Raw genomic sequence first — 15610 nt, 5'->3', positions numbered from 1 at the left:
GGTCCTTTGCAATTCCCTGTGAATTTGAGACTCAGCTCACTTTCTACAGAAAAGGCTGCTGAGATTTTGATTGATATTATAATCAAGTTTGGGAGAATTGACATCTTAACAGTACGGAGTCCCTGACCCAAGAAAACTATGTATTTCTACACGTATTTAGGTCATCTTTGATTTCCATCAACAGTGTTTTACATAGATTTCAGTGTTACAGGTCTTACACATCTTTTGTCAGATTTATTCGCAAGTATTTTGTATTTTTTGATGCTATTATAAATAGTATTGTTTTAAATTCTGATTCCTAATTGCTTCTTGCCAGTGTATTGACATACCACGATCTTCTGTCCTGCCACCTTTTTGCACTCACCTGTTGGCTCTAGTAGCTTTGGGTTTTTTTTAAGTAGGCTCTATGCCCAGCACAGAGCCCAGTGTGGGGCTTTGGACTCACGTCCCTGAGATCAAGACCTGAGCTGAGATCAAGAGTCGGATGCTTAACCGACTGAGCCACCCAGGCACCTCCATTCTAGTAGCTCTTAAAAATGGGTTTGATCATTTTCCCCATAGATGATGGTGTTGTTTGAGAATAAAGACAATTTCGCTTCTTCCTCTTGCAGTATCGATGCCTTTTCTTTCTTTTTCTTGCCTTACTGCTGTTGGGAGGCCTTCCTTGTGGGTCTCTTGCGCTCCTGCCTGTCTCGCTGGGTATGCCGGGGATTCGTTGCTGTGACTTGCTCTCCACCCGGGCTGCTTCTCAGGATTGTGTCCCCTGCAAGCACCCGTGTGACATGGTGGCATGTTTCCCTTATGGACAAACAGCAGGCTCGCTTACCGTTCACTCTGAGAAGCGTAGGTTACCCAAGTTCAGAGGTTCCTTCCCTGTAAGCATCGCTGTGTGTGTGTGGGCATCTCCCTGAGCCCTCTGTGTCGCCCTATGGGGCTTTGGGGTCAGGGAGAATCTGTGCGCATGTGGGACTCACGCCGTGTGCTATGCCGTGAATAAGAAAGTCGCTTCTGTCTCACCCAGAGGTCTCCTGTCTCCTGCTGACGTTCACCAAATAGCAGCAGGCTAACTTACTGGGTTCCAGGCGGGGTAAAATAAAATCTCGGCCCCTGCTAACTGGCCCCGCTGATACCTCCAGATCAGTGCTGAGCACAAGTGCTGAGAACAGACATCCTTGTTCTCTTCCCAACCTTGGAGGGAAAGCGTCCTTCTTCTACTAAGTGTGATGTTAGCTGTAGGTTTTTCATAGATGCCCTTTTTCTGGTTGAGAAGTTTCTCTTCTGTTCCAAGGTGGCTGAGACTTTCTTTTTCCTTTTTTTTTCAAGTTTTTTAAAATGTTTATTTATTTTTGAGAGAGAGACAGACAGACGCAGAGTGTGTGGAGGAGGGACAGAGAGAGGGAGGCACAGAATCAGAAGCAGACTCCAGGCTCCGAGCTGTCATCATGGAGCCCGACGAGGGGCTCAAACCCACGGACTGCGAGATCATGACTCCGGCTGAAGTCGGATGGCTTAACCGAGCCACCCAGGTGACCCCAAGGTGGCTGAGGGTTTTTATCAGAAATTAGTCTTGTGTTTTGTCAAAAAAAAAAATGTTTTTTTCTCTATGATTGTGTTTTTCTTTTTCTTTTTAGTTTGTTTATGTGGTGAATTATATTGATTGATTTTCCGGATATCCATTCAACCTTTCATTCCTGGGATTAACCCTACTTGCTTATGATGTATTATCCATTTTGTATTTTGATGGGTTCTATTTATTAAAATTTTGCAAGGAATCTTTGCATCTATGTTAATGACAGTGACTGTAGTTTTCTCTTTTTAAAACCAAGTTTTTGTCTGCTTTCTGTATTAGAGTGATCATGGACTCAGAACTAGTCCCTTCTCTTTGGACTTTTAGAAAAATTGAGAATAACCAACTCTTTAAATGTTTGGCTGAAAGTACTAGTGATGTTATCCGAGCCTGGAGTTTTTTCCTTGGGGAAGTTTTTTTAACTACAAATTCTGTTTCTTTAATAGATATAGATGCATTCATATGTTTTCTTCTTAAGGGAGCTGTGGTGGTTTGACTTTTCTAAGAAATGTATCCATTTCATCTCCGTTGTCTGTTCGTAGTATCCCTTTGTTATGCTGTCAGTATCCGTGGAATATCGTGGAATATCGTTCCTGTTGACCGTTTGATTCTCCTCCCCTCCCTTCTGACCCCTGGCTCCCTGGCTCCTTGGCTAGAGGTTTATCAATTCTATAGATCTTCTCAAAGAACTTGCTTTTGGTTTTGTTGATTTTCTCTATTGAGTTTGTTTCCTATTTCATCGATGCCTACTCTGATCTTTATTGTTTCCTTCGTTCTACTTTTTGCTTTAGTTTTTAAAACTATAAAGAAAATGCATGCGTGTTTGTGTGCGCCCACGCATGTGTGTGTAGTTATTGACAACAACTCCTAGAAAAAATGGTCAGAATTGTCACTTTACGTTGATCGAGATTACATACAAATCCTTGGAACTTTTCCATGGTTCATCTGAGAGCAGTGTGTTATCCTGTGTGTTTAGCATTCTCTAGAAACTGGAGTTGGGAAGAAGAATTACAGCACCATATGTTTGCCCAAATGGCAGCCATATGCAGGAGTGAACGATTGCTCACGAATGATGACATAAGCAGGGCCTTCCTGACGTTCCTAATTCAGGGATGTTTATGTTTATGGTGTCGGGGTTCTGATGGGAGCAGAAGGGCATTAACTGAAATGTTAATGCCAAGGTCATATTCAGAGTATGATGTGCCTGTGGGACTTAATTATGAGAAAGGATGTGGATACAGCAAGGCCGATTTCCCTGTGCAGCTGCCGGCACTGGTCTGGCCTGGGGACGCAGGAAGTCGCTTCCCTCCAGTGTGTCTGGCATTCAAAGAGGCACGGGGTAGACGGTGGTCACCTCGGGCCCGTGGAGCCGTCGTCACTGCGAGTGCCAGCGGAGGAGCCCTGCCGCCTAGCTCCCGTTCCGTGTGGGCCTTGCAGACGACGGCATAGCGGAACCGAGGGGCTCATGATGCTTGCCAGTCCTCAGAATCTCAGCTTTCGGAAATTTCTGTGGTTCTGTTGAGACGTAAATACTGATGCCTCCAGCATTACCTCTCTCCCTGTCACACTCCTCTGTGTACACATGCATGCACGCATATGCACACACACACCCGTATCCATGTGCACGCACATGCGCCCACATGTATACTCACATGCGCACATGTGTACTCACACACTTGTGCATGCACACACGTGTGCACACGCTTATGCAGTGCACCCGCACACACTTATGCACGTATACACATACGCACACACTTAACATACACATGCACACATACGCGTGCATTCACACACTTATGCACACGCTTATGCACACATGCGCACACACTTATGCACACATGCACACACTTATGCACACGCTTATGCACACACATGCACATGCTTATGCACACACATGCACACACTTATGCACACACATGCACACACTTATGCACACGCTTATGCACACACACGCACACACACGCGCGCGCACACACACACACACACACACACGACTATTGGGACTCGGTATCAGGGGTGGACATTTGATTGCCTTGTGTCGCAGAGGATGAAAGATGTACCCTGTGTCACCTCAGGAACCTCAACGTCTGGTTTCTCTAGTGCTCTGTAATGTAAAACCGTAGGTTTTACAACTGGATGTGGCACTCACACCGTACCCTGGGTTAGGATGAGCTTTTCTTTTTTCTCTTTTCTTTTTTCCGTTCTTTTTAACGTTCTTTGGGATTGGTTAGCTTTTTATCATTATTTAGTTATAGTTTGTCAATTCAGATTAAATGCCCGGACGTTCACATTTCATCGTGTGTGAGTGAGGCAGAGCGCGTGTCACAGGGGGAGTGCGTGTTACTGGGGGACTGAAATGTGACATTTGCTGTTCTTTTCCTGGCCTTTGCGAGAATATGCGAGACTTTTATCCCGTTTTCCCCATCTCGTTGTCGGAGCACTTTCTCTGTGTTCAAGTTTTGTTGAAATTCTGTTTTCTGTTCGTGGTCAATACATTGAGACCCGCAGTTAGGTAGCTTCATAGGTATGGAATTTGGGGACTAGTTGTTGTACGACTGAAACACTTAGGATTTTTAAAAAATTGTAAAGTTAATTGTTTGCTGTGTCATAGGATGATTTTGGCAAACCACTCATGGCTGTTTCTGTTAGAAGAACGAAGAACTCGTCACAGACGCGTTGCTGGCTTTTATGAAAAAGTGCTTAAGGTTGGGGCGTCTGGGTGGCACAGTCAGTTAAGCTTCTGGCTTTGGCTCAGGTCATGATCTTGCAATTCATGAGTTCGAGCCCCGTATCAGGCTCTGTGCTGCCAGTGTGGAGCCTGCTTCAGATCCTCTGTGCCCCTCTCTCTCTGCCCCTCCCCTGTGCGCTTTCTCTCTCTCTCTCTCTCTCTCTCTCTCTCTCTCTCTCTCCCTCAAAAAAAAAAAGTGCTTCAGATATATCCAGGTTGTTCTACTTAAAAAAGGAGGTGGGTGGGGTTGGAAACTCTCCCAAGTAAGATATTAGCAGTTACATTATTATCTTAAACATGCATTGGAGGTCGTGGATTATGTCCTGCTGGGTATCTAAGCCAGAACTGTTTCAAAGGCTTGATTTTTTTTTTTTTCTGCAGCCGAAATCGGAGGGGCAGAGGTATTTGAAAGGGAGTCCTTTGTCCTGGTGAAACGATTGGCTGTGTTAGCATCACCTCTGTCCCTCTGTGTCAGTCTTTACGTGATCCAAAGGTGGCGACCTATTACGCAGGGCCGTGCACAGCTTTTATATCGGGGTGGATGTGAAAGCCTCCTTTCTTCCCCTCCAGACCTGTCACCTTCTTTTCTTCCCTGTCATTCTGTTCAGTCCCGTGCAATTAAGGATGATTAGGCATTAAGAGTAAGCGGAGTTAGAAGACGCTAATTACTGATTGCTCACCCCCGAACTGTGCACTGAATGGTTGCACTAGATGGGAAGAAAGCAGAAACGCCTTGTCGTGGAAAATCTCATTACCCACGGTGGTGGGGTGTTGGGGGTGGGCTGCAGAGCGTGGACCCCGTGGCTGCGTCCCAGGGTGTCTGGCTTTGTAAACCACGCGTACGCACAGATACGTGCACGTGGGACATCTGAGCCTAACTGCACAAGGCAGTTTGCTTCAGATGCTTCCTTGAGGTGTCCTGGGGCTGAACAATAAGGACCCGGCAGGGACAGCAAAGCTGGCCGCCCTTTTGGGGAGAAATCTTCCTTGGGTCACCTTCTAGAAGACCGATGCATGAAAATTAGGATAAAAAAGGTTGGTTGGTTTGTTTTTTTATGTGGGGAGCCAACTCACTGCCACGGAGGCGGTACGTATTGACAGATTCCTCTGGGGTGCTTGTGGAAAAGTGACATTTGAAGGTCTGAGGTCACTTAAGTCTTTCTCTTTGGTCTCAGCATTTGGACACATAAATTGCACTACTTTTCCTTTATTTTTTTAAAAGCTTATTTATTTGGGATGCCTGGGTGGCTCAGTTGGTTAAGCGTCTGACTCCTGGTTTCGGCTCAGGTCACGATCTTACGGTTCATGGGTTCGAGCTCCGCATCGGGCTCTGTGCGAGAGCGCAGAGGCTGCTTGGGATTCTCTCTTTCTCTCTCTCTGTCCCTCCCCCACTCATGCTCTCTTTCTCCCGCTCAAAACGCGGGGCTCGATCTCACCTTGACCTGAGCCGAAATCAATAGTTGGACGCTCAACCGGCTGAGTCATCCACGTGCCCCCACGTGATTACTTTTAATTTAGTTAATTTTAGGACAGCCCCAAACAATTCTAAAAACTGCTTTGTTAATCTCATGGGCTAGTTGCACATCAAGTGTAGTGTTCCCTCATCGTATTTTTGCACAAGGTAAGTACCAGCAGGAAGTAAATGTGTGAGGGTATTTTGATCCAAAGGGATTGCGTTTAACATGAATGTTTTTTTGAGATCCAAGATAATGGTATTTTTTAAAAAGTGATTGAAGTTGATTCTTTTTGTCTGAAATATGTCCATAAACAACCTGTTGCCCTTTGCGACCTGCCCATGTTTTCAGGTTGATTTATATTTATTTACCTAGCTGTATGACCTCAGCGTCGACATTTTTGGTGTAAGCTTTGGACATCTCCCAGCAGTTCACTGGAATGATTCTTTGCCTCACCCCGAACATGATTACCTTGTTCCCGTCACATAATCCTTTCCAACATTCTCTCTTCTTAGAAAAGTTGAAATGTTTGGGATGCCTGGGTGGCTCAGTCGGTTAAGCGTCCGACTTCGGCTCAGGTCATGATCTCACAGTTTGTGGGTTTGAGCCCCGTGTCGGGCTCCGTGCTGACGGCTCAGAGCCTGGAGCCTGTTTTGGATTCTGTGTCTGCCTCTCTCTCTGCCCCTCCCCTGCTCCTGCTCTGTCTCTCTCTGTCTCAAAAATAATTAAATGTTAAAAAAAATTAAAAAACAAAAAAAGAAAAGTTGAAATGTTCCCAAGTGTTTGATTTTTCTTTCGCTACCAGGCAAAAGGTTTTAGCATTTCATTTAAACATCTCGGAAGGGGTCTAATTTTAAAAAATGTTTAAAAAGAAAAAGAGGTAACGATCAGCTTGTCCTCACCTGCTCACTGGCGGAGGCATACCTCCTTCCATTGGGCGGTAGGGATGGAGCAGACTTTGGAAGGCTGCGTCTCAAGACAAAACCTTGGGAAACTTAGGAGAAGTTGTGTGTGAGTGCGAATGGCCCGTCTCCCTCGCGTGTGTGCGTGTGGGGCGGGGGTCTGTTTGTATCTGTAGTTTCACCTTTAGAAACACGTGCTTCAGTTTCTAGATGTTTCTGGACCTTTCCACCGTCTACCCAGGCACTTCCTTGGGTCTTCACTGAGGGTGTTATTTTAAGGAAGCGCTTCCGAAGAGGCTGGTACCGCGTGGGTACGTGTCGGTGGGAATACGCGGTTCATCTGGTTTAAAGCTACAGACTCGCGGCCTGGGACTCGGTGTTAAGCAACGTCCGCCCGCTTCTTGCAGATGGTCGTGGAGACTGACAAGCACAGCATCTCCATGAGGATGGCGTCGCCCGACGACGTGAGCGAAGTGTTGGCTCACATCGGCACCTGCCTGCGGAGGATATTTCCTGGCCTCTCTCCAGTGTGAGTTCCCCGGGGCCGGGAGGGGTGGGGTGGAGGGGGGCGGGGAGAGCGAGGACCTCCTGTCTGAGCCGGGAATGACAGCGGGGCTCCCTGTCGCCCCTGCCCTCGGGACCTCCCCTCAGCCTCCCTCTTCTCTTCACCGTTAAATGGCGGACATGATGCTAACTCAAGCCGCTGTGTTTTGTGTCTGAGGTTCTCCAAGGTTCCCTACTTTCAAGAGCTTGGGTGACAGAGGGTGTGGCCACCCTTTAACCTCTGCTCCTGAGGCTAAAGCAGAAACCTGTCTCGTAGAACTTGAGATTTACCCCAACGGTTGGGGTGGGCTGCTGAGTGCTTCGCAGAAAGGCCTCGAGTCTAGTATTAACGAAGAGTGTGAGAGCCTTCATTTTCCTTGTTTTATTAATTAACTTATTATTTTTTTTGCCTGATCAGTAAGAAAAAACTTAAGAAAGAAAAGAAACAAAAATTAGCCTCTTTTTCATTTTCCTCTCAGTTTCCGGAAGCCCACGTCAGGGAAGTTAGTGACGTGCTTGCGTCTCTGCACAGCCTCACGTTTCTTTGTTCACGCGCTTTTCATTGGGGGTATGCGCCCAGGTGACAGAGTCTGTCCTGAGGGAGCGTGTGGGGTGTTGGAAGGGAGGTTGGAACGGCTGAGGTCAAAAGGCAGAGGGGCGCCTGGGTGGCTCAGTCGGTTGAGCGTCCGGCTTCGGCTCAGGTCATGATCTCACAGTCCGTGGGTTCGAGCCCCGCGTCGGGCTCTGTGCTGACAGCTCAGAGCCTGGAGCCTGTTTCAGATTCTATGTCTCCCTGTCTCTCTGCCCCTCCCCTGCTCATGCTCTGCCTCTCTCGGTCTCAAAAATAAATAAAAACATGAAAAAAAAAAAAGGCAGAAGGATCCTTGTGCCAGAAAGCTCCCTAAAGTGATAACCCGTGATGAAGATGCCTTCCAGCTGGAAGAGCTGGTTCAGAAGTTCTGGAAAATACCCCTCCCGGTACTTGCTCTGTGCGCAGGCCAGAAGGCCTTGTGGGGACAAGTCTAGGATGGTTCTCTGGGCACCTTGCTGGCGGGGAGCGGGAGGGAAATTTCGGGGACTTGCCCTTCACGGGACGCGCTCCCAGATGCTCTGCTTGTAAATTGACGCGACGCAGGAGAACCGAGCCTTGTGTCTTTCAAGCCTTTTGGGCGCCTGCAGGTGGCTCGGGAGAGACAGGGGCTTCCTGTCCGCCTCTGACTTTCCGACACCCGCTGGGTTCTTCTGACGGCTCTGTGCTGGACTGTCTCGTTTCCTCGGTCCCCCAGGCCTGGGGGACCCGGCCCTGTGCCCTCTGGCTGTTCACCTGGGGCCTCCTCCTGTCCGACTCCTTGCCTTCCTCTGACTCTCTGGCTGGCCGATCGTCGAGGGAACGGAGGTGGTGAGCGGGGGGCTGTCCCTCGACTCCTGCCAGGCTGGAATTTCCGGGTAGGAGGCCTGTTAAAGCCAGGCTGTTGCAGGTGTCCAGCCACACACTTGTGTGTGTGCAGGAGAGGTGCGGGCGGGCAGGGGTGCGGGATGCAGTGAGGAGCCGTGAGTAGTGGTGACCGGGAAATACCCAGAAGCGAAACATCCTTCAGGCCCCCAGAGAACTCTCTGGGGGCGATCGTGCGTTAGCAGTCACTACAGCCCCTTTCCCCTCAGCTGCACTTGGTCATGGGGCTTTGTACGCGAGCTTCCTGAGAACGCCCTCGCTCTCCGTCCCCAGGAGCCCCGGTGAAAGAAGGATGTGGTCAAGCACAGCCTTGTTTATTTAGCAAGGGCTGGTTTGACCCTCCGAGCAATGTTTAGAATCTCTGCTTTCTGTAAAACGCAGTTTTATTTGCCTAATATCCTAGGAATTTTGAGGGAATTAGCAGTTTTATTTTCGCTTTTGATTCTTCCATTTTTCCTTCCCAGAGAACATCATAGAAGAAAAGCGTTTTCACTTTTCGCTGCCATTTAACAACTTCTTGAAAGGTTCGGGCAACGATTCAGTGATGCGCCCCATTTCCAGAGAGGCCATCACCACATGCGTGTTAGTTTCTAAATCCATGACCTCCACCTCACCCTCATCTTCCCTTCTGTCCCCCAGCCGCCCAAGGCCCAAGGATGTCCCCAAGGACGTCACACATGGTGCAGCCCATAGACTTAGCAAGTTTCTTCCTGAAAACCTGCCTGTATTTGGTAGTGAATCTCAGTTAGTGGCCTCACCATTCAATTTTTTTTAATGTTTTATTTTTGAGAGAGAGAGAGAGATCGGGGGAGGGGCAGACACACACACACACACACACACACACACACACACACACACACACACGCACACAGAATCCAAAGCAGGCTCCAGGCTCTGAGCTGTCGGGACAGAGGCTCGAACTCACAAACTGTGAGATCATGACCTGAGCCGAAGTCGGACGCTTAACCGGCTGAGCCACCCGGGCGCCCCAGCGGCCTCGTCATTTAAAAAGTCATTTGTCCCTAACTTGCGCGTCTCATTACTTGCCAAACCCTTTTCATGCGGAGTTTCTGGTCTGGGCCTTTGGCTGTCTTCTCATGCCCGCTGCCTGAGTCCAGAGGGTCTCGCTTGCCAGGGTGACATCGTCCTAGCTATAGCGTCTCCGTCTCCAGTCCTCTTCCTTGTCTTCCTTCCGCACCGTCACCAGAGTTACGCTTCTATACCCCAGTAGCGTCTGTGCTGTGAGCCTGGCCTAGAAGCCCACTGCCGTCTGGCCCCGTGATCCACCTGCGCCTGAGCACATCCTCCTCTTGTATTCCCAGTGCTTTCATTCAGGCTGCTCTTCCAGACAAGCTTCCGCTGCAAAAGACGTAGCCCAGATCTCGAAAGAGTTTCTTTATGTTTCCATAGAACTTTGCGATCACTTCCCAGACTAGCACCTGTCTCGCTGTGTTATAATTGTTTCTTTACACACTCATCCCTCGGTGAGTGTTGAGTTTCTACTACCGACGGCAGGGTGCTAAGTGTTGGGGTGCACGACCCACATGGAATTTCCACTGGGAAGCAGACCCCCCGAGAAAGGGAAATAAATAAATGAAGTAAGTAAGTATAAATTTGAATGCTTGCAACTGATCCTCCCTGCAGGGCTAACACAAAGAATAAAATTCTGTCTGCAAGGGCCTCCCTGTGGCCATGATGCTTTGAACAGACCGTCATGGAGAAGAAGGAGTCCGAAGAGGGCGGGGAATGTTTCCTTCTCCGGCCTCTGCTCCTGCCGCGGCACCTGCCTGGACCGGGACTGGCGTCGCTGAGAGATGCGCTGTGGCTGGAGGGTGTGGAAGAGGAGGGTGCAGACGGGAGGGATGGAGACTGGTGTATGAGATCAGGCTGGAAACGTAGGCGCTGGTCATTTTATGGAGAGAGTAAAGAGTCTGCAGTTTAGCGGCAGCTCATGAGGAAGCCAGTGTCGCATGCATGAAGGGATGGGACACGGTTCCCTTTGTAGTTTATGAAAATTGTGCCGCTGGAGACAGAATGGCGTGGGAAGGAGAAGAGCAGGTTGGGACACCGGCGGTGACCCAGGGGAAGGGTGGCCGCGGCCAGGGGTAGGGCAGTGACGTTGGAGGTAAGGATAGAGGATGGGACACGGAAGATTTATTGTGGGCACAGGAGTGGCTGATAGATTTGGTGTGTGGGTGACGGCAGTGAGGAAAGAGAGGACCGAGGACGGCTCTAGGGTTTTGGATTAAGGACTCAGTGACCAGTGCTCCTTTTCAGCGAGGTGGAGAGGGCCCAGGGTAGGTGCGGGGGCAAGTTTTATTTTGGGGGGAAAACACCCCAACCGCTCTGCTGTAAGCATATGCTAAGCTTGAGGTCTAGGACGTGTAGGTGGGGATATCAGATGGGTGGTTATGTACGTGGGGTCGGAGCTTGGAGGAAAGGTCCGGGTCTGGAGACGTAGCGGACATGGGAGGCGTGAGCATAGACAGTCTTGCACGCGTGACTTTTCTGAGATCGGCCAGAGAGACGTGTGCACCTAGAAGAGAGAGCATCTTCAGAACGAGGACAAGTGCAAGAAGAGCCGGGAAGGGCCCATATGCTCACCTCTGTGAACCGACACGGGGGAGAGTGCATCTTTCCACGCACGTCTGCTCTCACTAACATAGCAGTTCTTGAGAACCTACGTGAGGAGCTGCAAGAAAAGGCGTCTGATCTAGAGGAGACAGAGGGTGGCTGGGCATATGTGGGAGGTGGCTGGATGCAGGCTGGCTGTGCGGAGCGCCCCCCCCCCCCACCCCGAGAAGCAGGGAGAGGGTTTAGAGAGGAGAGCAGGAAGGCAGAGGCAATTTAGATGAAGCCACCAGTGTGGAAGAAGGCACGGATTATAATTTAGAACTTGACTTGGCAGAAAATAATGTGAATGTACTTGACTTTTGTTTTGCTTTCATACCCACCATGCACGGTTAGGGCGTGAAAATTAAACCTGTAATATTTCATGACTTGCACATTCGGCCTTTAATCTTGAAGCTCCTTTGCTTACATCGCATGGCACGGTTTGGGCAGGGGAAATGGCTAATTACGTGGGTGCTGGTTATTGACTAGTGAGGGTGGAGAGGTAGGTCATCATACCCTTTCTGGTGCATCTGTAGCGTGCTTTAGTTAAAGTGGTCAGTAAGGGAAACATTTCCTTTATGTAAATAACATGCAAAACAAAATATGTCCCTAGTAAATGTCATACATCCCACTCAACAATAAGTTGAAGAATATGAAACTGTATTTGATATCACGCGGTATGTTAATAACTGGAATTAAAGTAAAAACTTCAGAAAGGAACCGTATACGGGATCCTCAACCTTATTTGAGTCATTTGTCTCATCAGATGTGTTACCTGAGTCTGTGGTGGGGACCTTGGGTCCCCAGCCCTCCTCTCCTTACTTGCTCAGGGCGCCTGTGGTAGAGACGGATGGACAATAAAATATCTGATGAGCAGATGTCAGGAACCTGGAGGGTCTGGAGCACAAATAGCCAGGACTGCCCTCAGTTCAGATAATTAGTTCTTGCACAGCCCAAGTTCAACTATACACATGAAGCTGTGTCTGTAAAGATCTGAGTTTCTGGTTTTACCCAAATACAAATTTTGAAAATTACATCCATGGTCAGAATCAAATATATAAAAACAATATATAAATTATCTACAAATAATCAGCCCTCTTGTGTATAGTCAAGAAAACACAGGTAGGAAAAAAATGAAGAATTTCAATTAAAATTAATATTCACCCCAGTATCCTCTCTTCACCTCCCCTCTGTACATATATATTTATCTCTTCCTCTCTCCTTTTCTTTTTTTTTTTTAAATTTTTTTTTTTAATGTTTATTTATTTTTGAGACAGAGAGAGACAGAGCATGAACGGGGGAGGGTCAGAGAGAGGGAGACACAGAATCTGAAACAGGCTCCAGGCTCCGAGCTGTCAGCACAGAGCCCGACGTGGGGCTCGAACTCACGGACCGCGAGATCATGACCTGAGCCGAAGTCGGCCGCTTAACCGACTGAGCCACCCAGGCACCCCTCCTCTCTCCTTTTCTTACAAAAAGATGTTTCCGTCCTCTCTAAATAAGGAAAGTTTTGGGGCACCTGGGTGGCTCAGTTGGTTAAGCGTCTGACTCTTGATTTCGGCTCAGGTCATGATCTCATGGTTTGTGAGTTTGAGCCCCGCATAGGGCTCTGCACTGTCAGCAGGTAGCCTGCTTGGGAGTCTCTCTCCCTCTTTTTCTGCCCCTCTCTCAAAATGAATAAATAAACTTAAAGATAAGGAAAGGCTATTTCTTTTTTTTTAAACTTTTTTTTTTAACATTTATTTGTTTTTGAGACAGAGAGAGACAGAGCATGAACAGGGGAGGGGCAGAGAGAGAGAGGGAGACACAGAATCGGAAGCAGGCTCCAGGCTCTGGGCCATCAGCCCAGAGCCCGACGCGGGGCTCAAACTCACGGACCGCAAGATCGTGACCTGAGCTAAAGTCGGACGCTCAACCGACTGAGCCACCCAGGCGCCCCAGGAAAGGCTATTTCAAAATATGGACAAAAGTTAAAGATTCAAGAAGAAAATTTAAGTTAAATTTAAAAATCAGATTGCCATTAGCATTGTTTTGTGACCACTCTCACTCGGGCCTGGCCCCTGAGACCGTGACGGTGAGGGAAAGCTAGGGAAATATTTGCAGCCTAAGTGTCGTTTAATCTGTTTTCCCAGAGGTGTCCATAATGGCATTTTTCTTCAGGAAGCTGTTTTGTGTTATGGCCTTTGGCTTTTCTAATATTGAGAACCTTGGCTATTCTCCAAAACCATGCTAGTTTTTTTTTTTTTTTTGAAGTGTTAAATTAAGTCATCAGGACATGGAAGAATTCATCTAGAAAGTGTTCACTAAAGCACTTCCTCGGGCGGGCACACATGCATGAGTGAACCGTGCCCTGTTCTCCAAGAGTTTGTAGTTCAGAGGTGGCGTAGGAAAGTTCCTCCAATTGTTCTAGGAGAGAGAGAAAACCCTCAGGTTTCCGAGAAAGAGAAGTCACATTTGACTTGGGATGCCAGCGAAATAACGTAGGATGTGTATTTGCTCTCCTCCTTGTTTGGGGGGGTGGTTGTCGAGGGTGTGCTGACCGGACTTCTGTGGGGAGATGGCGGAGGCTGGAGGCCGAGGGGAGCAGGTGCCGCTGGGAGGATAGCCACCTGCCTGGCGTAGCTGGAATTGGGAGCCTGCAGATGTCACTGTGAGGAGGGGGCCAGAGGACAAGCCTCCGGGATGGGCACTAGGGAGCCATGGAAGGCTTTTGAATGTTAGGATAAGATGGGAGTTATGCACCCCTTTGGGCTGCTTTAGAAGCGTGTGTGGAGAGAGCCTTGAGGTAGGAATTGGAAGGTGTCAGCTTGGTGGGATGCTTCAGGGGGGTGAGACTCTGGCAAGTTAACTCCCTTCTCAGTGCCTCGGTGTCCCCATCTGTAAAAGGGGAATCATGCTGTGAATGGAGATGAGGATTCAATTAGCCCGTGTAAACTGCTTCCGTGATGCTACAGGAGTTGATGCTGTGGCACAGACTTCAGTGCACTCGGGTACCCAGCAGCGTCGGAAAAAAGCCCGCCCCATCAGAAAGGAAATTGGCAATGTTTGTAGGGAGTATCTCCGAAGTTTATGATTTTATTTTTTGAGAGAGAGAGAGGGAGAGAGAGTCTCAAGCAGGCTCTGCACCGTCAGTGCACGTCCCAACACAGGGCTCGAACCCATAAACCGTGAGATCACGCATGACCTGAGCCTAAGTCAAGAGCTGGTTGCTTAACCGACTTAGCCACCCGGGCGCCCTGAACAGTAACCTCCTGACAGGATTGTTTTTCCTGGGAATAACTTACGGAATACTTGACTATTGCGTCCTGTATGTGACACATTCGGGAAAGTTGGCTGAGTAGCAGCATATTAAGACAAAGGTTCTTTGCTACCGTAATAAAAAAGATACCGCAGGGGCACCTGGGTGGCTCAGTTGGTTAAGCATCTGACTTTGGCTCAGGTCATGATCTCACAGTTCGTGGGTTCCAGCCCCGCGTCGGGCTCTGTGCCGACAGCTCAGAGCCTGGAGCCTGTTTCAGATTCTGTGTCTCCCTCTCTCTCTGCCCCTCCCCTGTTCATGCTCTCTGTCTCAAAAATAAACATTACCAAAAAAAAAATTAAAAAAAAAAAAAGATACCGCAGATCTGTTTCTGAAGTCAAAGCCAATTAAAGTATGCAAAGGTGAGGTTCTCGTGAAGAAAAGTGGCAGAATAGGAGTTGATGTGCAAACAAAAGAAGGGTGCTGTGTAGCCCGTTCATTTTTCTAAAGCAGACGCAGTATTTGGTTGGGATGTGGTTTGGGTCAGGGAAACGTGCACGGTGCTGGTGACTACCGCCCTCGAGTGGGAGAGGCTTTGGAACTGAATTTTAAATAGATCAATTCGGTGGAGTGAAAGAGTTTACGGATTTTTTTCGTGTCGACAATTGAGGCATGAGATTCGCACAGAGAGCTGGCATGCTGGTGACGTTTACTGTCCTTCTGAGGCTTGTGTAAGGTAAACGCCTGTGATGCACACGTACTTGGTCCAGCTCCACAGTCCCGCCTGCAAGCGAGAGGCAGGCTTTGTGCGTCTGCTAGGATTTTGGTTTACCTGTCGCGGCACTTATCCTGCCAGCAAATCCTTTCTGTCTGTCGGTCTGTCTGCACAACACACCCCCTCTCCCTGTGTGTGTAGGTGTGAGCTGTGTCCTGTGGTGCACGCACATGGGCTCTTTGCTGCCGTTGAACTACAGGGAAAAACAATATGGGCCATTGAGGGTGGGGGTCCCCCCTCATTGTTTCTGTGCATTGAGTTAGAGCACGTAGACACTGGCCATCTCCTGGAAGTTTACTCCTTAGAACTTTATCTCTTATGCAAGTCAATGCACCTG

At 48.6% G+C, this 15610-nt stretch overlaps 1 protein-coding gene across 1 annotated transcript in view; it reads left to right on the top strand.

Moving 5' to 3' along the window:
* Positions 1–15610, top strand: part of CARMIL1 (capping protein regulator and myosin 1 linker 1) — a 308280-nt gene that overhangs the window by 119056 nt on the left and 173614 nt on the right. The window contains 1 exon segment of the mRNA XM_019425299.2: positions 7059–7180. Coding sequence (XP_019280844.2) covers positions 7059–7180 — 122 coding nt within the window.

Source organism: Panthera pardus, unplaced genomic scaffold (genome assembly GCF_024362965.1).
Source record: "Panthera pardus isolate Hobbes unplaced genomic scaffold, ASM2436296v1 HiC_scaffold_17, whole genome shotgun sequence".
NCBI lineage: Eukaryota > Metazoa > Chordata > Mammalia > Carnivora > Felidae > Panthera > Panthera pardus.
This window is presented reverse-complemented; position numbering and strand designations above follow the sequence as displayed.